The 24300-nt window shown below is 42.3% G+C and overlaps 1 protein-coding gene across 1 annotated transcript in view; it reads left to right on the top strand.

Annotated features, from left to right (window-relative positions):
* Nucleotides 1–23285: 23285 nt before the first annotated feature.
* MTR (5-methyltetrahydrofolate-homocysteine methyltransferase) overlaps nucleotides 23286–24300 on the top strand; it is a 1642758-nt gene continuing 1641743 nt past the window's right edge. The window contains exon 1 of the mRNA XM_082249226.1: nucleotides 23286–23373. Coding sequence (XP_082105352.1) covers nucleotides 23340–23373 — 34 coding nt within the window. The 5' untranslated portion in view covers nucleotides 23286–23339. The remainder of the gene's footprint in view (nucleotides 23374–24300) is intronic.

Below are 24300 nucleotides of genomic sequence, written 5' to 3' on the forward strand. Positions count from 1 at the left end.
AAAAGAACTTGTGGAAAAATACCTTTATGCAATCCTGGTACGTCTCCCTCATGGGAGATCAGGATTGCATACGCGCATGCATGAAATATGCCTCTGTGCGCGTTTTTCGTCTTTCCCACATAGAAGCACCCACAGCTGCAGAGGAGGAGATAGACTACCCCTGCAGTCTTGCAATTTGCAAAGTGTAGTGGCCTGTATGGTGAGCCATTAGGTAATCTGATATTGCTGTTTGTGTGCATGTGTTGGCAGATATTACAACCACCACATTTAAAAGTCCCTACCTGTTTACGGTCACATCTAAATTCTCCGGTGAATTCACTCTTAACTAGTTTGTCTTTTAGAGAGTTAGTTTTGCGATACGTTATAGCTGGTCTCTCTGTTAAGAATGGACTTAAATTGGGGTCACAAGTGAGTAGGTGCCAGTACTTGCTCACAATTTTATGGACTTGATCATGCTGTTTTGTGTACTTGGTTATAATACGTGGTTGATGTTGAATGTTATCTGTATGGGATACAGAAGAGGTTGAATTTTTGTTTTTGCTTTTAAAAAGCAGATCCTGTCTTTTGTGTGATTGGGCTTTCTTGATAGGCCTTTTTTAAGCAGGTTTGTGAGTATCCTCTTAGGGTTAACCTAGCTCTTAATTTATCAGCTTCTATTTTAAATATATGTTCCTCAGAGCAGTTCCTGCGAAGACGCAGGTACTGTCTGTAAGGGATAGAACGTACCAAAGGAGTCGGGTGTGAGCTGGTGGCATACAGTATAGTGTTAACTGCCGTTGGTTTTCTAAAGAGAGATGTCTTAATTTGCCCCTCATGGTCCTTTGTAATCGTAATATCAAGAAAGTCAATGGAGTGAGGACTGAAATTTAAGGAGAAAGATAGATTATATCGGTTCTTGTTCATACAGTTAACACATTTAGCAAGTTGGTCATTGGTACCCGTCCAGATGATTAATATATCGTCAATATATCTGTACCATGCCAGTATGTGCTGTGTGTGCATCACATGAGTCTCCTCTAGTAGGAAATAACGTTCCCATTCCCCCAGGTACAGGTTGGCGTACGATGGGGCACAACATGTCCCCATCGCCACGCCCTGTACCTGGAGGAAATGGGAACCATCGAATGAGAAAACATTGCGTGATAAGATATATTCCAAAGATTTTAGAATTAAATCACGTGTTGAAGGAGGATCCAGATTGGATTGAGTGAGGACCTGTTCAATCGTCCGGATGCCCTGCTGGTGGGGGATGGAGCTGTAAAGCGCTTCAACATCGATGGCCACCAGCAGGGCATCCGGAGGAATCGACAGGCCCTCCAAAAGTTGCAATAAGTGTATCATATCTTTCACATATGATGGAAGGGTTTGTACAAAAGGATGTAATTTACTATCCACGAATCTGCTCAAATTTTCTGCAATACTTCCTCTACCGGAGACGATCGGTCTCCCAGGTGGGTCAATTTTGTTCTTGTGTATTTTAGGAAGGCTATAAAAAGTTGGGATTTTGTGGTATTTTACACGAAGATAATCCCAGGTGGTTTTGTCTATACAACCTGAGAGAAAGGCACCGTCTACTAGTTCATAGAATTCAGTAAAGAATTTATCGATGGTAGTTCTAGAGATTTTTTTATACCATCTTGGGTTGTCTAGAATGTTCCAACACATTCTGGCATAGTGTTCATTGTTCATAACCACAATATTGCCCCCCTTATCGGAGGGCAGTTAGGTTTGGTCAATGAGGGTAGTCAATGCTAGGCTTTCCTGTGTGTTTAAATTCGGAATCTTTTTATGTTTCGATTATTTAATGTTTTCCACCTCACTTGATACCAGCATCACGAAAGCTGCTAGATGGTGTTAGAGTTGAGTGCTGGGAATTTATCAGACTTTTTTTGGAAACGAGAGGAAGAATTTGACTGAGATTGATTACCCAGAAGGGCATTTAGGTCAATTCGGTCAATTAGATCTAAACCGTCTTGCTCTTCAAGTAGAGAAATCAGAGTGTCCAAAGCTGCGTTCTCAAGTTTTTTTGATTTAGGTTGTAACAATTTGGGATTATGTTTTTGCGCATGTTGGCTTTGTAATAAAATTTTCCGAGCAAACAGATTTAGATCCTTTTTGAACTCGAATTTTTCAATATCTGTTGCTGGACAAAAGGTTAAACCCTTCCGTAATAGTGAAGTTTGAGCTATGGAGAGTGGGTAATTAGAGAGGTTAACGATATCGCTATTGTCATCTACTGTTGACTGTAGTGCAATAGGTGTAGGTGTGTTTCATGAGGGTTCCTCATTTGGCACACCATCTGCCGCCATTGCATGAGTGGTGTCAGAGATTACCATATGTTTAATTTCAAGGGTATTTTTAACTGGTAGGTTGACGTTTGTCATTCGTCGTGTATCTAAGGATAGATGAGATGTGGACCCAGAAGGAGTTGGCGGACGTTTAATAGAATTTGAATCTTCTTCCTGAGGGAATGACCGTTTCATTTTTATTTGTTTACCCCTACCTTGTAAGGGTTGCGAGGAGGACGATTGTGAGGAGTTGATGGAGGAGTTGGATCCTAGCGTGGAATCAGCTCTTGTCAAGTCGCGTCGCAAGGGTCGAGATTGCGTGCGATATTGATTCCATTTATAGGCTTTTTTTATCGCGAAAAGCTATACGATCTTTGCAATCTATTCTTTGTTTCTTTGTATACTATCTCATATTGGTGACAGTACCCACCCTCCCTGATTTCCCAATCTTACCTTATAAGTACACCCTATTCATACAACATAGGTGTAAGATCCTGGTACCTGCGGTACCCTTCCAGCCTATTATTTGTACATTACGTTCCACCATATAGATAAGTGGAACGCATCTAGTACCTGTCCCTTTAAATTCCATGACCTCATCAGTGAGTGCCGCTCTGAGCGGCTATTTCAACCGCCGGCATTCACTCACATGTGTTCGTGCAAACCGCTTGCTACAGCATTACCTAACGCTGCCGAATCCTCCAGCTATTCCCTAATACCTGGATTGACCGAAGACTTGCTACAACATCTTGTATCTCGCTACAAGATCATTACCTCACCGCCGGAACCCTCTCCTTACAAACCTACCAGTGATAAGTACCCCACAGGGGAATACCTTCCTAATCTACTTTCACTACTACTCTGCTTACTAAAGACTATTGCTACTCTAAGAACTATACTGTTACATCTATCATCTGCACCGCTACTTAGATTGCAAGCTCTTGAGCCTATTACCATCTTGTCACTGCACTAGCCTAGCATCTCCTGTACACTTCATCTGCTCTTCACTACCACCTGTTACCTGTACATGATTGCTATCCTAAGTGCTTACTATCACCATCTGTTACCTCTTACCATTGCTATCACTATCCACGCCTGTCCCCTCAGTATCACCTCTATACTTTCACATATAAACATATCACTCCAGGAACATCTTTAATGAGTGTCTGTGTCTGTGTATGTGCTTGCTGAGACAGGCTGATGCACAATGAGGAGTCTTGAGAGTTGGATATGGTAGTTCAACACATCTCTACATGACTACTGAGTGTAACTTCCGCAGCTGCAAATCCACACCACACAAATAAACACCAGAGCGTTACAGATTGCACGAACCTGAAAAATGGATTCAGCGGAAATAGCTACACATGTGATATAACTATCACAAAAGGTAAAAATACCTTTATGCAATCCTGGTACGTCTCCCTCATGGGAGATCAGGATTGCATACGCGCATGCATGAAATATGCCTCTGTGCGCGTTTTTCGTCTTTCCCACATAGAAGCACCCACAGCTGCAGAGGAGGAGATAGACTACCCCTGCAGTCTTGCAATTTGCAAAGTGTAGTGGCCTGTATGGTGAGCCATTAGGTAATCTGATATTGCTGTTTGTGTGCATGTGTTGGCAGATATTACAACCACCACATTTAAAAGTCCCTACCTGTTTACGGTCACATCTAAATTCTCCGGTGAATTCACTCTTAACTAGTTTGTCTTTTAGAGAGTTAGTTTTGCGATACGTTATAGCTGGTCTCTCTGTTAAGAATGGACTTAAATTGGGGTCACAAGTGAGTAGGTGCCAGTACTTGCTCACAATTTTATGGACTTGATCATGCTGTTTTGTGTACTTGGTTATAATACGTGGTTGATGTTGAATGTTATCTGTATGGGATACAGAAGAGGTTGAATTTTTGTTTTTGCTTTTAAAAAGCAGATCCTGTCTTTTGTGTGATTGGGCTTTCCGATAGGCCTTTTTTAAGCAGGTTTGTGAGTATCCTCTTAGGGTTAACCTAGCTCTTAATTTATCAGCTTCTATTTTAAATATATGTTCCTCAGAGCAGTTCCTGCGAAGACGCAGGTACTGTCTGTAGGGGATAGAACGTACCAAAGGAGTCGGGTGTGAGCTGGTGGCATACAGTATAGTGTTAACTGCCGTTGGTTTTCTAAAGAGAGATGTCTTAATTTGCCCCTCATGGTCCTTTGTAATCGTAATATCAAGAAAGTCAATGGAGTGAGGACTGAAATTTAAGGAGAAAGATAGATTATATCGGTTCTTGTTCATACAGTTAACACATTTAGCAAGTTGGTCATTGGTACCCGTCCAGATGATTAATATATCGTCGATATATCTGTACCATGCCAGTATGTGCTGTGTGTGCATCACATGAGTCTCCTCTAGTAGGAAATAACGTTCCCATTCCCCCAGGTACAGGTTGGCGTACGATGGGGCACAACATGTCCCCATCGCCACGCCCTGTACCTGGAGGAAATGGGAACCATCGAATGAGAAAACATTGCGTGATAAGATATATTCCAAAGATTTTAGAATTAAATCACGTGTTGAAGGAGGATCCAGATTGGATTGAGTGAGGACCTGTTCAATCGTCCGGATGCCCTGCTGGTGGGGGATGGAGCTGTAAAGCGCTTCAACATCGATGGCCACCAGCAGGGCATCCGGAGGAATCGACAGGCCCTCCAAAAGTTGCAATAAGTGTATCATATCTTTCACATATGATGGAAGGGTTTGTACAAAAGGATGTAATTTACTATCCACGAATCTGCTCAAATTTTCTGCAATACTTCCTCTACCGGAGACGATCGGTCTCCCAGGTGGGTCAATTTTGTTCTTGTGTATTTTAGGAAGGCTATAAAAAGTTGGGATTTTGTGGTATTTTACACGAAGATAATCCCAGGTGGTTTTGTCTATACAACCTGAGAGAAAGGCACCGTCTACTAGTTCATAGAATTCAGTAAAGAATTTATCGATGGTAGTTCTAGAGATTTTTTTATACCATCTTGGGTTGTCTAGAATGTTCCAACACATTCTGGCATAGTGTTCATTGTTCATAACCACAATATTGCCCCCCTTATCGGAGGGCAGTTAGGTTTGGTCAATGAGGGTAGTCAATGCTAGGCTTTCCTGTGTGTTTAAATTCGGAATCTTTTTATGTTTCGATAATTTAATGTTTTCCACCTCACTTGATACCAGCATCACGAAAGCTGCTAGATGGTGTTAGAGTTGAGTGCTGGGAATTTATCAGACTTTTTTTGGAAACGAGAGGAAGAATTTGACTGAGATTGATTACCCAGAAGGGCAGTTAGGTCAATTCGGTCAATTAGATCTAAACCGTCTTGCTCTTCAAGTAGAGAAATCAGAGTGTCCAAAGCTGCGTTCTCAAGTTTTTTTGATTTAGGTTGTAACAATTTGGGATTATGTTTTTGCGCATGTTGGCTTTGTAATAAAATTTTCCGAGCAAACAGATTTAGATCCTTTTTGAACTCGAATTTTTCAATATCTGTTGCTGGACAAAAGGTTAAACCCTTCCGTAATAGTGAAGTTTGAGCTATGGAGAGTGGGTAATTAGAGAGGTTAACGATATCGCTATTGTCATCTACTGTTGACTGTAGTGCAATAAGTGTAGGTGTGTTTCATGAGGGTTCCTCATTTGGCACACCATCTGCCGCCATTGCATGAGTGGTGTCAGAGATTACCATATGTTTAATTTCAAGGGTATTTTTAACTGGTAGGTTGACGTTTGTCATTCGTCGTGTATCTAAGGATAGATGAGATGTGGACCCAGAAGGAGTTGGCGGACGTTTAATAGAATTTGAATCTTCTTCCTGAGGGAATGACCGTTTCATTTTTATTTGTTTACCCCTACCTTGTAAGGGTTGCGAGGAGGACGATTGTGAGGAGTTGATGGAGGAGTTGGATCCTAGCGTGGAATCAGCTCTTGTCAAGTCGCGTCGCAAGGGTCGAGATTGCGTGCGATATTGATTCCATTTATAGGCTTTTTTTATCGCGAAAAGCTATACGATCTTTGCAATCTATTCTTTGTTTCTTTGTATACTATCTCATATTGGTGACAGTACCCACCCTCCCTGATTTCCCAATCTTACCTTATAAGTACACCCTATTCATACAACATAGGTGTAAGATCCTGGTACCTGCGGTACCCTTCCAGCCTATTATTTGTACATTACGTTCCACCATATAGATAAGTGGAACGCATCTAGTACCTGTCCCTTTAAATTCCATGACCTCATCAGTGAGTGCCGCTCTAAGCGGCTATTTCAACCGCCGGCATTCACTCACATGTGTTCGTGCAAACCGCTTGCTACAGCATTACCTAACGCTGCCGAATCCTCCAGCTATTCCCTAATACCTGGATTGACCGAAGACTTGCTACAACATCTTGTATCTCGCTACAAGATCATTACCTCACCGCCGGAACCCTCTCCTTACAAACCTACCAGTGATAAGTACCCCACAGGGGAATACCTTCCTAATCTACTTTCACTACTACTCTGCTTACTAAAGACTATTGCTACTCTAAGAACTATACTGTTACATCTATCATCTGCACCGCTACTTAGATTGCAAGCTCTTGAGCCTATTACCATCTTGTCACTGCACTAGCCTAGCATCTCCTGTACACTTCATCTGCTCTTCACTACCACCTGTTACCTGTACATGATTGCTATCCTAAGTGCTTACTATCACCATCTGTTACCTCTTACCATTGCTATCACTATCCACGCCTGTCCCCTCAGTATCACCTCTATACTTTCACATATAAACATATCACTCCAGGAACATCTTTAATGAGTGTCTGTGTCTGTGTATGTGCTTGCTGAGACAGGCTGATGCACAATGAGGAGTCTTGAGAGTTGGATATGGTAGTTCAACACATCTCTACATGACTACTGAGTGTAACTTCCGCAGCTGCAAATCCACACCACACAAATAAACACCAGAGCGTTACAGATTGCACGAACCTGAAAAATGGATTCAGCGGAAATAGCTACACATGTGATATAACTATCACAAAAGGTAGATTCATTAATTCTTTCACTTACTGAAGTGAAAAATGAAAACCAGACCTTGAGACAGCAGATAGCCCGTGTTTCACAGCTCACTCCTGCCCAACCCCATGAGCCCAAAATAAACCCTCCACAAGTGTTTACGGGTGATCGGAAAAAATTCCGTGAATTTAAAAACGCATGTCAATTGCTTTTTAATCTAAAACCTCGTACTTACACTACAGACCAATTAAAAGTCTGCACCACTATATCATATATGTCAGGTGATCCACGGGCTTGGGCAGACTCTCTTATTGAGAAAAATGACCCTCTTCTCAACTCCTATCCTACGTTTTTAGCAGAGCTCTCTAGCCTATATGAAGACTCTAATAGGCAGAGTACTGCTGACAGCCAATTGAGGGCTTTAAAACAAGGAAGGAGACCTGTTGAAGATTTCGTAGCAGAGTTCAAGAGATGGACCCTTGATTCAGGGTGGAATGATGCATCTCTGTGAACCCAGTTCAGGCTTGGGTTATCTGAAGCCATAAAAGACGAGCTCGCCCGAGCGGATTTACCTGGCACCTTGGATGCCTTGATACAACTTAGTATCAAAATAGACAGACGATTACGAGAGAGGAAGGCTGAGAAAATGGGAATCCCATTACCCAACCCTTCTCGGGAGTCGTCCTTTGATCCTACTCCTATGGAGGTAGGAACCATCCGCCCACCAATATCGTCTACTGAAAAGGCCAGGAGAAGAAATGAAAATCTCTGTATGTACTGCGCCTCCGCCGAACATTTGATAAGCGTTTGTCCCCTTGTCCACAAGAAAAAGGGTGAGTGTTCACAGGTCTTGCTGGGGGGATTAACGACTTCTTTTACTAATCCCTATCTCTTTATTCGTTTGATCCTACAGTGGGACCAAATTAGGATCACCACCAAGGCCATGATCGACACAGGATCTTGTGGGAACTACATTGACACTAGTTTTGTTGCTTTAAATAAAATACCTATTATTTCAAAACCCAAACCTGTCTCTGTTAGTTTGATTAACGGTATTCCGTTATCTTCTGGTCCAATTACCACTCAGACACAAGCACTCCTTGCTACTGCTAACGAGTCTCATGTTGAGACCACCACGTTTGATGTGTTACCCTCACCACATTTTCCCATTATTTTGGGACTTCCCTGGTTACATATACATCAACCAACTATTGATTGGAAGCCACGGTCCCTAACCTTCCCTTCTCACTATTGCGAGACCACGTGTAACCTCCAATCTCAAAAGAAAATCCTGTCCACGGTGTCAGAGGAAATTACACCACCACCATGCTATCAGGATTTATCAGAAGTCTTCCTTGAGAAAAATGCTCAAGTGTTGCCTCCCCATAGGGACTACGATTGTTCTATTGACCTACTCCCTAATAGTAAGCTACCTTTCGGTCATGTTTATCCTCTTTCTCAGGATGAACTTTCTCATCTCAAGGAATACTTGGATGAGAACTTAGCGAAAGGGTTCATTAGACCCTCTACTTCTTCCACAGCTGCAGGACTTTTCTTTGTCCGCAATAAGGATTTAAGCCTTCGGCCTATTATTGACTATAGGCAATTAAATATTATTACGATAAAGGATCGCTATCCCTTACCTCTCATCCCGGAACTGATTGAACAAGTGCGTGGAGCCACTTACTTCTCAAAGTTAGACCTTAAAGGGGCTTACAATCTCATCCGCATTCGTAGTGGGGATGAGTGGAAGACGGCATTCAGAACTAGATACGGACTATTCGAATATCTAGTGATGCCGTTTGGGTTGTGTAATGCTCCCGCAGCATTTCAGCGGTTCATAAACGACATCTTCAGAGATCTACTCGATGTCTGTGTCGTAGTATATCTGGACGATATACTCATTTACTCTCAATCCTTGTCTGAACATAAAAGACATGTAAGACTTGTGTTGTCCAGATTGCTCGCACACAACTTGTACGTAAAACTGAAGAAATGCTTATTCCATAAGGAAGAGGTGTTATTCTTAGGATACATCATATCCAAGAACAGCATCAAGATGGATATGAGCAAGATATCCTGTATTCTGGATTGGCCTGTACCAACAACTCGTAAGGCCTTACAACGATTTCTTGGATTCTCAAACTTCTATAGGAAGTTCATCAAGAACTTCTCATCTATTGTGAGACCACTCACACAACTTACAAGTGTTAAGCAAACATTTAAATGGTCTGAAGAAGCAAATAAAGCGTTCAGCTTGTTGAAATCAAGCTTCACTACGCTCCCATACTACGCCATCCAGACCCATCCCTCCAATACATCCTGGAGGTAGATGCGTCAAATATGGCTGTAGGAGCAGTTCTTTCCCAACGACCTACGAATACTTCACCACTTCACCCAGTTGCCTTCTTCTCTAAATCACTAAGTAACCCAGAGGTGAACTACCCAGTGGGTGAAAAAGAGTTACTTGCCATGAAGTTGGCACTGGAGAATTGCCAAAATTTCTTGTGGCCATTTTCCCTTTCTTTCGTCACATCTAAGATGTCCTTATAAGGTACGTACATATCTACATATAAATTTAATATCTGAAACAAAGCACCCCTTTGTGGGTGTAACAGACATTTTGTATATCAATATGGATGTAAATGACAACTGTTATTATTATTATTGCTATTCTACCTTATTGTTCTCCACTGATTGTATTATTCTCTACATCTCTAGTCTGAGATCCCTTCCTGTTGGACCACTGAGAAAGGTTACCAACCGAAACGCGTCTGGTCCCTCTCAGGACATCCCAGCCATTTTTATTTGTGATGTATTACTTGGCCACTTGTTTTTAACCATTCTGCAAACTTGTGTATAATGACGTATATGTTATTGAAATTCTATTATATCTATTGTATAAATAAACTTTGATTGATTTACTCAAGCTCTGGTTCTTGCCACTTAAAGTCCCACCCCTAGGGGATCTTTTTTCTTTTATCTCAATACAGGGATGTTGGCAAATTCCAGGGTAACCACCCAATCCGAATCTCTATTTTCTTCCTTAATGTCCTGATCCAAGATTTGTATCTCAGCAGTGCCTCCAAATGTAGCGCTATTTTGATCACTCTAGGCGGCTACTGGGGTAGAATGACGCCACCTGTGTAGTATTTAGGAGCAGAGTCTATATAATCTGTGTGATCAGGACAGGATTTATAGTAAGCGCCAGTGCCTCCACTCAATCAGGGCTTGTGATTAGCAAGTGAAATCCCAATTGAGAAAACATATCCATATACACAGTATTCCACACAGCATAGTGTTTAAATGTCCATGTATTGAAGAAATAACATTCAGTGAACCATACAACATAAGATATTCTCCTGATAGGAACATGAAATCATTAGCAGTGTCTCTGTGTGTCTCACTGAGGGGATGTTGAAGCACTTACAGTCTGTTCTCTAAGCATGAAATTCCTGTGTGTCCTCATGTCTCTCTTTTCTCCAGTCTTACCCAGCAATCCTTGCTCTGCCCTTTTTGATGACCTCATCCTTCTTGCAGAGAGAGAAAGAAAGCACAGCAGCCATATTGACAAAGGGCAAAACAAACATAACAGGAATGAAAAGAAAGGGGTGCGGTAAAGCCCCCCATTTCTTTATGGGATGGCGGCAGGGGGCCATTAGATAATAGGGGATTAGGCAGTTAATCTCTCAGGTAATTTTATAGTTCAGCACTTGAACTTTTGACCCAGGTCAAGCAGTTTTGAGCTTCCCACCCAAATCAGCGGGTATCCAGGCAGTTTCTGTATGAAACTGCAGTTTTCCCGCTCGATTAGCAGCTGTTTCTAGGCAGTTTTGCGCGTGGAGCTCCGCTCCCACTTAAATATCCCGCTCTTTTCCAAGAAAACTAGCCTTAACTGGTTCTATAGGGGCTATTTAAGTAGTGGCTGCGGGACTCCGGGTCACTTCACCTCAAGGACTTCATCTACTGCTTCCCCCCCCCCTCCCACCCTTTTTCTTTGGTCGTCGCGGCCAGTTATTAGTTATTGGCACATACTGTCGCCTTAGCATTGGTGCTTTTATTTTAAGTATTAGCTGGATAATGGTTCTGAAAGTTAACGTTATATTTGTCAACCTGAGCCGTAGTGGCTAGGTTGTGTTGACGTGATTTTGAATATGTAAATAAAGTTTGAAGTACGGTATTTATTTATGTATGTGTTAAGCCAATAATTAAAGCAGCCGCGGCCTTTTATGTCCAAGCAAATATCGTGTGGTCTATTTATTTATTATTAGTATGTCTAGTATAAGGTTACAGTTATTTAGATCTAAGTAATCACATCCTGCCTGCCATTCCCATACACACTTGAAAGATGAGCAAAGAAATTATCACATCACTACAGGGTGATTTACGCACAAACGGAACGTCCGTGTGAAAGAGCCCTAAGGAATAAAAAAGGAATTTTGCTAAGCCATCAAAAAAAAAAAAAAAAGGCTCAAAGAATTACCAGTGGTGGGAGGAGGGAGGAAGGGGGAGAGGAACCCCGAAAAAAAAAAAAATGCACACAAAAAAAATTAAAAAACAACCATAGTTCCTTGACTCCCAGTCCCTTCACTCCCCCCCCCCCCCCACCTCGTCATTCCATCATCCACATGCTTCTTTTTTTTTTTTCCTTCCTGTATCCTTCACTAGGGATGATCGAACGGTTCGGGTCCACCATCGGTTCGGCCCGAACATTGGGTGTTCGAGGTTCGGCCGAATTTAGAACTTTTTGCCCAAAAAGTTCGGAATTCGGCAACCAGAACCGCCCAAAATGCAATGCTTCAGGAAATGGGCTTTAAAAGCCCGTGATTGGACCAGAACCATTAGCAAAAGCCAATTGAGGGGGCAGAAGAATGCTAGGAATGTGATTGGAGTGACTAGGGGGTCCCTAGACCAATCATTAGTGAATACGCCCCCCAGTATATAAGATCGCCCCCGCCATATTCCCAGCATTGTTATACTGGACATGGAAGAGAGTGGAAGCAGTTCTGTTAATTTTACTTTAAAAGTGTCATTTAGCTATTTTTAGTGTGAGGAAAGGGATATCTAGTGTAGTTAGAGTGCTCCTTTACACTTAAGTTAGCTTCAAAAATTTAGTTTCTGTAGGGAAAGTGTTAAGTGTCAGGGGACCGTAGTGTAGTGTAGGGTTAACTGACAGTGACTGCTATGGCAGGGTGACAAAACCCTTCCATAGCAGGGTGACCGCTATAGAGAAATGATCATTTCTCTGCTTCGGAACAGGAATGTGGCTTCTCACCAGCAAGCATTTTTTAATGCTGCAGGGGCTGCCACTGCCAGTGCTTTTTTGAGGACATGTTTGATGTCAGACATGACATCTGAATATGTGTATAGGGGGTATATATAGACATATATGTCTGAATATATACCCCTAGACATATATAGGTGTGATAGTAGCAGAAATAAATGCTTGCGCTAATGAAATCATTTACAGTAATATATTTCTGCTACTATCACACCTATATATGTCTAGGGGTATATATTCAGACATATATGCCTATATATACCCCCTATACACATGTTCAGATGTTTTGCCTGCCTCAAAAGAACCCCAAAAAATGCCAAAAAAACGCTAGTGTCAAAAAAAAAAATGCCCAGGTGTGTTTTTGCTGGCATTTTTTGGGGGGTTTTGGAGGCAGGCAAAACATCAGAACTTGTGCACAGTACCACTATACACAAGTTCAGATGTTTTGCCTGCCTCAAAAGAACCCCAAAAAATGCCAAAAAAAACGCTAGCGTTAAAAAAAAAATGCCCAGGTGTGTTTTTGCTGGCATTTCTTGGGGGGTTTTGGAGGCAGGCAAAACATCAGAACTTGTGCACAGTACCACTATACACAAGTTCAGATGTTTTGCCTGCCTCAAAAGAACCCCAAAAAATGCCAAAAAAAACGCTAGCGTCAAAAAAAAAAATGCCCAGGTGTGTTTTTGCTGGCATTTTTTGGGGGGTTTTGGAGGCAGGCAAAACATCAGAACTTGTGCACAGTACCACTATACACAAGTTCAGATGTTTTTCCTGACTGCAAAGAACCCAAAAAAATGCCTGCTATTAAACCGGCAAGGTGTTACAGCAGAGAAGCCATATTCCTGTGCTTAAAGTTTTCTAATACAAACGATCTTTTTTTTTATGGTTCTGGACATGCTACAGAGCTGAAACTTCACAGGTACACCTTTTAGACCCCCCAGACACAAAATCACACAAAAAAAAGTTCTTAAAAATTGTCATTTTTGATAAAAAAGCCAATTATTGAAAAATTAAAAAAAAAAAAAAAAAGAGATTTTTTGATTTTTACTTTGGATTTAGTATCTGGGGGGTCTAAAAAGTGTACATGTGAAGTTTCAGCTCTGTAGCATGTCCAGAACCCCCCAAAAATTAGCATTTTCTTATAATTTTTATTAGAACAGGAATACGGCTTCTCTACGGCGCTTTTTCTTGCATTTATCGGGCATTTTTGGAGGCAGGCATGACTTTTTTTGGATTTAGTGTCTGGGGGGTCTAAAAAGTGTACCTGTGAAGTTTCAGCTCTGTAGCATGTCCAGAACCATGAAAAAAAAAAAGATAATTTTTCAGTAGAACAGGGATGTGGTTCGGGAGCCTCCTTTAACTTTAACACCTATATGATCTTTTTTTCTGGTTCTGGACATGCTACAGAGCTGAAACTTCACAGGTACACCTTTTAGACCCCCCAGACACAAAATCACACAAAAAAAGTTCTTAAAAATTGTCATTTTTGATAAAAAAGCCAATTATTGAAAAATTAAAAAAAAAAAAAAAAAAAGAGATTTTTTGATTTTTACTTTGGATTTAGTATCTGGGGGGTCTAAAAGGTGTGCATGTGAAGTTTCAGGTCTGTAGCATGTCCAGAACCAGAAAAAAAAGATTGTTTGTATTAGAAAACTTTAAGCACAGGAATATGGCTTCTCTGCTGTAACACCTTGCCGGTTTAATAGCAGGCATTTTTTTGGGTTCTTTGCAGTCAGGAAAAACATCTGAACTTGTGTATAGTGGTACTGTGCACAAGTTCTGATGTTTTGCCTGCCTCCAAAACCCCCCAAAAAATGCCAGCAAAAACACACCTGGGCATTTTTTTTTTTGACGCTAGCGTTTTTTTTGGCATTTTTTGGGGTTCATATGAGGCAGGCAAAACATCTGAACATGTGTATAGGGTGTATATATAGGCATATATGTCTGAATATATACCCCGAGACATATATAGGTGTGATAGTAGCAGAAATATATTACTGTAAATGATTTCATTAGCGCAAGCATTTATTTCTGCTACTATCACACCTATATATGTCTAGGGGTATATATTCAGACATATATGTCTATATATCCCCCCTATACACATGTTCAGATGTTTTGCCTGCCTCAAAAGAACCCCAAAAAATGCCAAAAAAAAACGCTAGCGTCAAAAAAAAAAATGCCCAGGTGTGTTTTTGCTGGCATTTTTTGGGGAATTTTGGAGGCAGGCAAAACATCAGAACTTGTGCACAGTACTACTATACACAAGTTCAGATGTTTTTCCTGACTGCAAAGAACCCAAAAAAATGCCTGCTATTAAACCGGCAAGGTGTTACAGCAGAGAAGCCATATTCCTGTGCTTAAAGTTTTCTAATACAAACGATCTTTTTTTTTCTGGTTCTGGACATGCTACAGACCTGAAACTTCACATGCACACCTTTTAGACCCCCCAGATACTAAATCCAAAGTAAAAATCAAAAAATCTCTTTTTTTTTTTTTTTTTTTAATTTTTCAATAATTGGCTTTTTTATCAAAAATGACAATTTTTAAGAACTTTTTTTGTGTGATTTTGTGTCTGGGGGGTCTAAAAGGTGTACCTGTGAAGTTTCAGCTCTGTAGCATGTCCAGAACCCCAAAAAAAGATCATATAAGTGTAAAAGAGGGGTCCCACCATCCCTGCTCTACTGAAAAATTATCTTTTTTTCTGGTTCTGGACATGCTACAGAGCTGAAACTTCACAGGTACACTTTTTAGACCCCCCAGACACTAAATCCAAAAAAAGTCATGCCTGCCTCCAAAAATGCCCGATAAATGCAAGAAAAAGCGCCGTAGAGAAGCCGTATTCCTGTTCTAATAAAAATTATAAGAAAATGCTAATTTTTGGGGGGTTCTGGACATGCTACAGACCTGAAACTTCACATGCACACCTTTTAGACCCCCCAGATACTAAATCCAAAGTAAAAATCAAAAAATCTCTTTTTTTTTTTTTTTTTTTAATTTTTCAATAATTGGCTTTTTTATCAAAAATGACAATTTTTAAGAACTTTTTTTGTGTGATTTTGTGTCTGGGGGGTCTAAAAGGTGTACCTGTGAAGTTTCAGCTCTGTAGCATGTCCAGAACCAGAAAAAAAGATCATATAGGTGTTAAAGTTAAAGGAGGCTCCCGAACCACATCCCTGTTCTACTGAAAAATTATCTTTTTTTTTTTCATGGTTCTGGACATGCTACAGAGCTGAAACTTCACATGCACACCTTTTAGACCCCCCAGATACTAAATCCAAAGTAAAAATCAAAAAAAATCTCTTTTTTTTTTTTAATTTTTCAATAATTGGCTTTTTTATCAAAAATGACAATTTTTAAGAACTTTTTTTTGTGTGATTAATAGTCCCTGGGGCATGACCCAGAACCCTAGGCACTTTTTAGGGGCATTTATTGGGTTTTAGGGCTTAAAAATGGTGTTTTTTGATTACAGAAGTTCGGGTCCCATTGATTTCAATGGGGTTCTGAAATCCGAACCGAACTTTCGTGAAGTTCGGGTGTTCTGGTCGAACCGAACTTTTCAAAAGTTCGATCATCCCTATCCTTCACCAGGGAAAAAGAAAGAGTTTTCATAACAAGGAAAAACAAAGGAAAATGGCAAGATTCTTCTTTCCTATCACTTTATAGTTCCTTTCGAGCAAAGCCATTCTTGTACACTCTCCGGAGTATTGAAGCAATATATTTTCCCATCTTCCTCCACCCTCATCCTCGCAGGGTATGCCATGGAGTAGATAATGTGTCGTTCTCTTAATTTTTTTTTTAACTTCAAAAAAGGTAGCTCTCAATTTTTGTAGATCTATTGAAAAATCAGGGAAAAAAAAAAAAACTTGTGCGTTTTTATATTGAATGGTGCCCTTTTGTCTTGCTTTCCATAGTATAAGATCCCGATCTTTACAATTCAAAAATAGTGCAAGTAAAGGTCTTGCAGGGGCTCCAGGGGCTGGTGGTTTTGCAGGAATTCTATGGGCTCTTTCTACTGCAAATGCTGTGGAGAAAGTAGTATCAGGAAATAGGGTTTTAATCCATGTCTCCACAAATTCTCCAGGATTCTTCCCCTCAGCCCTCTCCGGTAAGCCCACAAATCTGATATTATTTCGTCTTAATCTGTTTTCTAAGTCACCAACTTTTTGATTAAGGTATGTTACTTGCTTTTCAGCTGCTATTATACGATTTGGCACTGGAGTGTAATTATCCTCTAATGAGGATATCCTTTATCAGCCTCTGCCATCCGCTCTCTCACAGCCTGCAGATCATGGTGTATTAAACCAATATCCATTCTAATTTCCTCCATTTTACCAGTCAACATAGTATTACTTGCAGTTATAGCAGCCATAAGTTGAGAATGTACCTGTTCAAGTGAGAGTTTTGCTGGTTTCTCCACCGGCATGTTGCTCTGTGTATTGCTGCTGCTTCCTCCACTCCGTGTGTTTGGTGGGCTCCGACCTACTTCCTGCTTCTCGGTCCACACAAACTCCTTCAAACGTTCTGTTGCCGTAGTGGGACGTTCCCTACTTGTCTCCTTACTCATATTGCCCGGTATGTATCGCAAGCTGCCGCAATACTCACATGGAGGTCCGGATCAAGGTGGGTATCAAGGTACACCGCATGGAGCTCGAGTGGAGCCCGCAGAGCTCCGATCACATTCGGCCGGCCATCTTGCCGGCTAGCCACGCCCCGTCATCTGGGGGCTTTCCAGTTTTGATTGCCACTTGAAAAGTCGATTGGTTTTATAGTCTTCAACATGCCTAAGATATTTTTTCTTTTTCTTATTTTTTTGATCAAGTTTCTCTTTTTCAAGATGTTTTTTCAGGTTGTCGGAGCATTTTTTATATTCCTCCTGAGATTTGAATGGCTCTAATCGACTCTTTATATTACCGACTTCCTCGTCGATTTTGACCAACTTTTTCCTCTTTTTAGTAACTAGGTAATTCAATAGAGAAATGCCCACCTGATTAAAAAATTGGAATCAGTCCTCTATGTCAAGTTCTCCATTATATGGAGCCAGCTCCCACCTGAGACTCCTTGGTACAATTTTTTCAGATATGCAACGCTCAATGAGGACTAGGTCCCAATTCAAATGCATTTCACTTGTTTTGATTTTTTAACCTCATGAAAATACCACTGACACTATTTTTGAGTGTACCAGAATTATTAAATAGGCTATCCATCACAATAGTGTGTGAAGCCCTGAAGTCAAGAATATCTATGTTGCAGGATATCGCTGGAGCAGCGGAAAATAAATGAAATGAAAATTAAATAGAAAAAAACGCACATCCAAATTAGAAATTAGCAGCCAGCATAAATCACCAGATGATATCAGAAACAATATATAAAACGCAGAGCTTGATAAAACATTAGATATTAAATAAAGTCCATATGTTGTGTAGAACACCCAGAAAGCACAGTTGTTCACCTTCTTGACCCCTTGTGTATAGTAGCAAGACAGCACTTGGTGAGCAGATAGGACATGCACTTCCACCACATTAAGCTGTGAGCCTCTTACCAGAAGGGATTGATCTCAGTTCACACAGTGATCAAAAAGGGCCTTTAAATCTCAGGGGAAATCCTATTGCAGTAAGTATCGTCCTCACAGGAGACACCAGGCTCTATGTCCACGTCAGGGGCTGTATTGTATAATGCATTGAGTCCTTGCAGGCATCCGGTGGTGTATATAGAACCATGGGGAAAAAAAGGCTAAATGGTGCAGTAGTCTCAAACAAGTATTTTATTAAAAATATGTATTGCACTCACCACAAACCAATGTAAAACAGCTCAGACAAACAGAACGCCAGATCAGTGTAAGAGACGCCGCAGCACCAGCGAACATCCTCCGGCTTGTGACGTCAGACGTGGGCGGACTCCTCCTACATGTTTGGTAGTAGTCCATGTCTTCAGGGAGTGTGGCCTACGTTATCTGAACGTCACTTTATGAAGGATCAACACAGGAAATAGATGCCGACATCCTATAGGATCCCGAATGCCTGCAAGGACTCAATGCATTATACAATACAGCCCCTGATGTGGACATAGAGCCTGGTGTCTCCTGTGAGGATGATACTTACTGCAATAGGATCTCTCCTGAGATTTAAAGGCCTTTTTTGATTACTGTGTGAACTGTGATCAATCCCTTCTGGTAAGAGGCTCACAGATTAATGTAGTGGAGATGCATGTCCTATCTGCTCACCAAGTGCTCTCTTGCTACTATACACAAGGTGTCAAGAGAGTGAACAACCAGTGGCGGCTAGTGCTCAAAATTTTTGGGGGGGGCGCAAAAAGAAAAATGTAATAGGTATTGCTTCGCGCCAAAAAACGCAGTAAAAAATTGCGTGACTTTAAAGTCATGGTACAGGCATGGCACAGGTGATGGTATAGGCATGGCATAGGTGATGGTACAGGAGATAGTATAGGCATGGCACAGATATGGTATAGGCATGGCACAGATATGGTATAGGCATGTCACAGGTCATGGTACAGGAGATGGTACATGCCCCCTTTCAATGCAGAGACCAGCGTACATGCCCCCTTTCAATGCAGAGACCAGCGTACATGCCCCCTTCAATGCAATGAACACTGTGCTGTGCCCCCTTCAATGCAATGAACACTGTGCTGTGCCCCCTATAATGCAATGAACACTGTGCTGTGCCCCCTTCAATGCAATGAACACTGTGCTGTGCCCCCTTCAATGCAATGAACACTGTGCTGTGCCCCCTTCAATGCAATGAACACTGTGCTGTGACCCCTTCAATGCAATAAACACTGTGCTGTGCCCCCTTCAATGCAATAAACACTGTGCTGTGCCCCCTTCAATGCAATAAACACTGTGCTGTGCCCCCTTCAATGCAATAAACACTGTGCTGTGCCCCCATCAATGCAATAAACACTGTGCTGTGCCCCCTTCAATGCAATAAACACTGTGCTGTGCCCCCTTCAATGCAATAAACACTGTGCTGTGCCCCCTTCAATGCAATGAACACTGTGCTGTGCCCCCTTCAATGCAATGAACACTGTGCTGTGCCCCCTTCAATGCAATAAACACTGTGCTGTGCCCCCTTCAATGCAATAAACACTGTGCTGTGCCCCCTTCAATGCAATAAACACTGTGCTGTGACCCCTTCAATGCAATGAACAATGTGCTGTGACCCCTTCAATGCAATGAACACTGTGCTGTGCCCCCTTCAATGCAATGAACACTGTGCTGTGCCCCCTTCAATGCAATGAACACTGTGCTGTGCCCCCTTCAATGCAATAAACACTGTGCTGTGCCCCCTTCAATGCAATAAACACTGTGCTGTGCCCCCTTCAATGCAATAAACACTGTGCTGTGCCCCCTTCAATGCAATGAACAATGTGCTGTGACCCCTTCAATGCAATGAACAATGTGCTGTGACCCCTTCAATGCAATGAACACTGTGCTGTGACCCCTTCAATGCAATGAACACTGTGCTGTGCCCCCTTCAATGCAATAAACACTGTGCTGTGCCCCCTTCAATGCAATGAACACTGTGCTGTGCCCCCACAATGCAGAGTTCAGCGTGCCTGCCCCTTTCAATGCAGAGCGCCGCAGCATTGTCCCCAATCACTGCAGAGCGCCACAGCATTGTCCCCAATGATTGCAGAGTGCCCACAGCATTGTCCCCCAATGATTGCAGAGTGCCCACAGCATTGTCCCCCAATGATTGCAGAGTGCCACAGCATTGTACCCCAATGATTGCAGAGTGCCACAGAATTGTACCCCAATGGTTGCAGAGTGCCCACAGCATTGTACCCCAATGATTGCAGAGTGCCACAGAATTGTACCCCAATGATTGCAGAGTGCCCACAGCATTGTACCCCAATGATTGCAGAGTGACCACAGCATTGTACCCCAATGATTGCAGAGTGCCACAGAATTGTACCCCAATGATTGCAGAGTGACACAGCATTGTACCCCAATAAATGCAGAGTGCCCACAGCATTGTACCCCAATGATTGCAGAGTGCACACAGCATTGTACCCCAATAAATGCAGAGTGCCCACAGCATTGTACCCCAATGATTGCAGAGTGCCACAGAATTGTACCCCAATGATTGCAGAGTGCCACAGCATTGTACCCCAATAAATGCAGAGTGCCACAGCATTGTACCCCAATAAATGCAGAGTGCCCACAGCATTGTACCCCAATGATTGCAGAGTGCCCACAGCATTGTCCCCCAATCAATGCAGAGACCAGCGTGCGTGCTCCCTTCAATTTAATGCACTTACCTGGCGGCGGCGGCGGGTTCTTCCCTCCTCGATCCATTTCGTCCTCTCTGCGGCGGCGGGAAGGTGAGCGGCTTCTCCCTCGTCCTCCGAGTGACGGTGAGTGACTGACGCACGCACCGGCACCGCCCCCATTGTGACGTTAGGGATCGGATGTCCTGGATGATGATTGGTCCAGGCTGGAGACTGGACCAATCACAGCCAGGATATCACGAAGGTGGGGGTGGCCAAGCGCTCTTTCCTGCACCCAGGTTACGCCCCCAGAAGGCAGCCAATCTGCGCCTTTCTGGGTCGTAAACCCCACCCCCCCTTTAGCCACCACCTAGGCCGGCGAACCGATTTTTTTTTTTTTCAGAACTTTATTGTTCTTTTTTGTCTTTTTTTTCTCTTTTTTTAAGGGGGGCGGCGCCCTGGCGCCCCCTATGCACGGGCCGCCACTGTGAACAACTGTGCTTTCTCGGTGTTCTACACCAGTGGTCCTCAACTCCGGTCCTCAGGGCCCACTAACAGGCCAGATTTTAAGTATTACCTTGGGGAGATGCAGACTAGAGTACTGCAATCACTGAGCAGCAAATGATATCACCTGGGATGTATTTCAGTTATCTTGCAAATCTGGCCTGTTAGTGGGCCCTGTAGGCCAGGGTTGAGGCCACTGTTCTACACAACATATGGACTTTATTTAATATCTAATGTTTTATCAAGCTCTGCATTTTATATATTGTTTCTGATATCATGTGGTGATTTATGCTGGCTACTAATTTCTAATTTGGATGCACCTTTTTTTCTATTTTATTCTCCTTTAACCTCCCTGGCGGTATTCCCGAGTGTGACTCGGGGTTAACTTTCAGTACCAAAAGCAGTAATCCCGAGCCACACTCGGGATTATCCCAGAATGTTACTCACTTTCCCTGCGATCCCCCGCCGTCCTCACACTCTCTCCCCGCTCTGTGCATGGCCAATTGCTGGCACTTGCCTTCCGGTTCCCTTCCCTGCGAGCGTTGCGAAGCAGGGGGGTGGAACCGGCGGCAAATTCAAAAGTGTAAATACACTACATGACATGATACAAAGCTGTGAACCTAACGGATCACACTGTATCATGCCATTTGACCATAGGATTGCACCTAGTGACTTTTCCAGTGACCTGCCTGTGCTTTTCCAGGAAAATAGCGACAGCGAAACTGAGTCACTTGAAGAATTGAGCGATGGCATGATACAATGTAATCCGTTAGGATCACAACTTAGTATCATGTAATTTAGTGTATTTACATTTTTTAAATTGCTGCCGGTTCCACCCCCCTGCGTCGCAACACACGCAGGGAAGGGAACCCGAAGACAGGTGCCGAGCATATAGCGGGAGGACGGCAGGGGATCACAGGGGAAGGTGGGTTTTAAAATGTAAAACGACAGATTTCCATGCACAACAATGTACCACTTTTAGCACAGAAATCTGGACATAATCAGACTGCCAGGGATGTTAAACCTGGATACACACAGAATGAAACTGAACAAGCTGAATTTCGATCTGTGTACGGTCTGCCCAGTTGGATAGAGGCTGACCATTAGATTGGTTTCTGTTGAATAGTCCTGCTGGAAAACCTTGATCAGTCAGTGGTGTGCAGCGCTGATCAACGTATTCTGATAGCAGAAGAGCCCCTGCTGTCATAATAGAATAGTAAAATGGGGAAGATTTCTGCATCCACCTCACTTGTGTCGATTTTTTTTTTCCATTTACCTTGCTGGTTGAGCCATGAAAAAAGTGTGTACTCAGGTTAGGGGCATAGAGGTGGGAGTGGATACTGCATAGGAGTATGTCAGCAAAAACCTGACCATTGGATTACAGTTAGACTGTGTGTGCTACCAAGTAGAATGCAATGAAGAAAACAGACCACGCTGGGATGGATAAACTTCCATGCCTAGTCTGTTTGAAAAATAAAAGCACAGGGAGACTGGCATTAAATCACATAAAGGAAGCAAGATTAAAAAAAAGAAAAAAAAAATACTTACATACATGGTAATACATACACATATCAGAAAAAGTAGGAAAATAAAACAAAAAAAACAGGTGATGTAAGAATCATTGTACAGCTGGACGAACTGCACAGCATTATATCAAAACATTCATTGTGTGTTACATTTGAATTGTGATAAATTGGCTGGTATCAACAAGCTTTTATAATAAACCTGGGAGCAAGACTACATATCCGCTCGTGTGTGTATTGATTTTTTTCCCTCCAACTCGCTTTTATAACTAATCTATAGCCCGCCCCGCCAAATTATATGGCCTTGGAAGGTTAACTCCACCCATCTTTCTTTCGTTTGCCATTGGCTTAATGTATTGAGCATGCTCAGGACGATTAAGCACGCTGGGAACGCAGTCACGGTGTAACCGTGATAGGTATTCTACGTTTCTTCGTTGAGTTATTACACAACTATTGCAGTTTTGGACAAACTGCGGGTGCAAGCTGACTGTTCGCAATGCCGCCGATCGTTAATCAATCTGGCGATACGGGTAATCTGGTTGTGTCTTTACAGCGTTCTCTTGCATACTTTGTGTGATTTTTCTTTATATTTCTGTTGCGCATTTCTTTAAATATATGTGCTGTTATTATCTGCACAAGTGTTTGGTTCATAAAATCAATTTATATGCTCTTGCTTTTGCTGTAATTTTACCAGTCGAGAAATATGTTTAGGATGACATAATGTGTTCTCAACTAAAAGGCACTGTATGAATCTTAATTTGATTAGTTCTGTATTGAATGTTTTGGAAGGCATCGATTTTTAACTGCGTTTTTATGTGGTTTTTTTTTTTTTTTTTTTTTTTTGTCAAACCGAAATTCTAATTTTAAGCCCCCCCCCCCCAAAAAAAAAAAATCAGCTTTGCAAATAGCATTCTTTACCTTTGTTCCATTGCTTGTCGATAAGGATAACATATGGCTGAGATTTCACTAGCAAGGGGAGTAAGATAACAATTTAACCTCTTGCAACACATGTAACTGGTGTGTGGCAGCAAGAGGGTGGGATTTAACCACTTCGGATCCAGGCCAATTCTGACACTTTCCCCCACTCTCAGAGAAGCTCCACTGATAACTTGTAGGAAGCTGTCCCCATTTTTTTTTTTTTTTTCCCATAATGGCCCTGAATTTCTCCAGAAAAGCAGTCTATGGGGTCCTTGCACTGGTAGGCATCTCAAGGCTGTGCAGAGCATAGGCAGGCGTTGCTGCTGTCCATTGAGTACCAGTTGGCTGTGAGGCCTGATTTACTCATCTGTGGGGGTGTCTAGCACCATCTTGGCTGGATGAGTGGAGGGGGTTTTAGGTGCAGAGCGCTATGGTGCATTACCCTTGGGTTGTCGCTGCATGCCTAGCCGGTGCAGAGATGAAGCTGTTTTTTTCGGCAGGTGGATAGCCTGGTATGTAGGGTGTGGGGTAAACATGAC

This window comes from Pelophylax lessonae (genome assembly GCF_965119305.1).
Source record: "Pelophylax lessonae genome assembly, chromosome: 3".
Classification (NCBI taxonomy): Eukaryota; Metazoa; Chordata; class Amphibia; order Anura; family Ranidae; genus Pelophylax; species Pelophylax lessonae.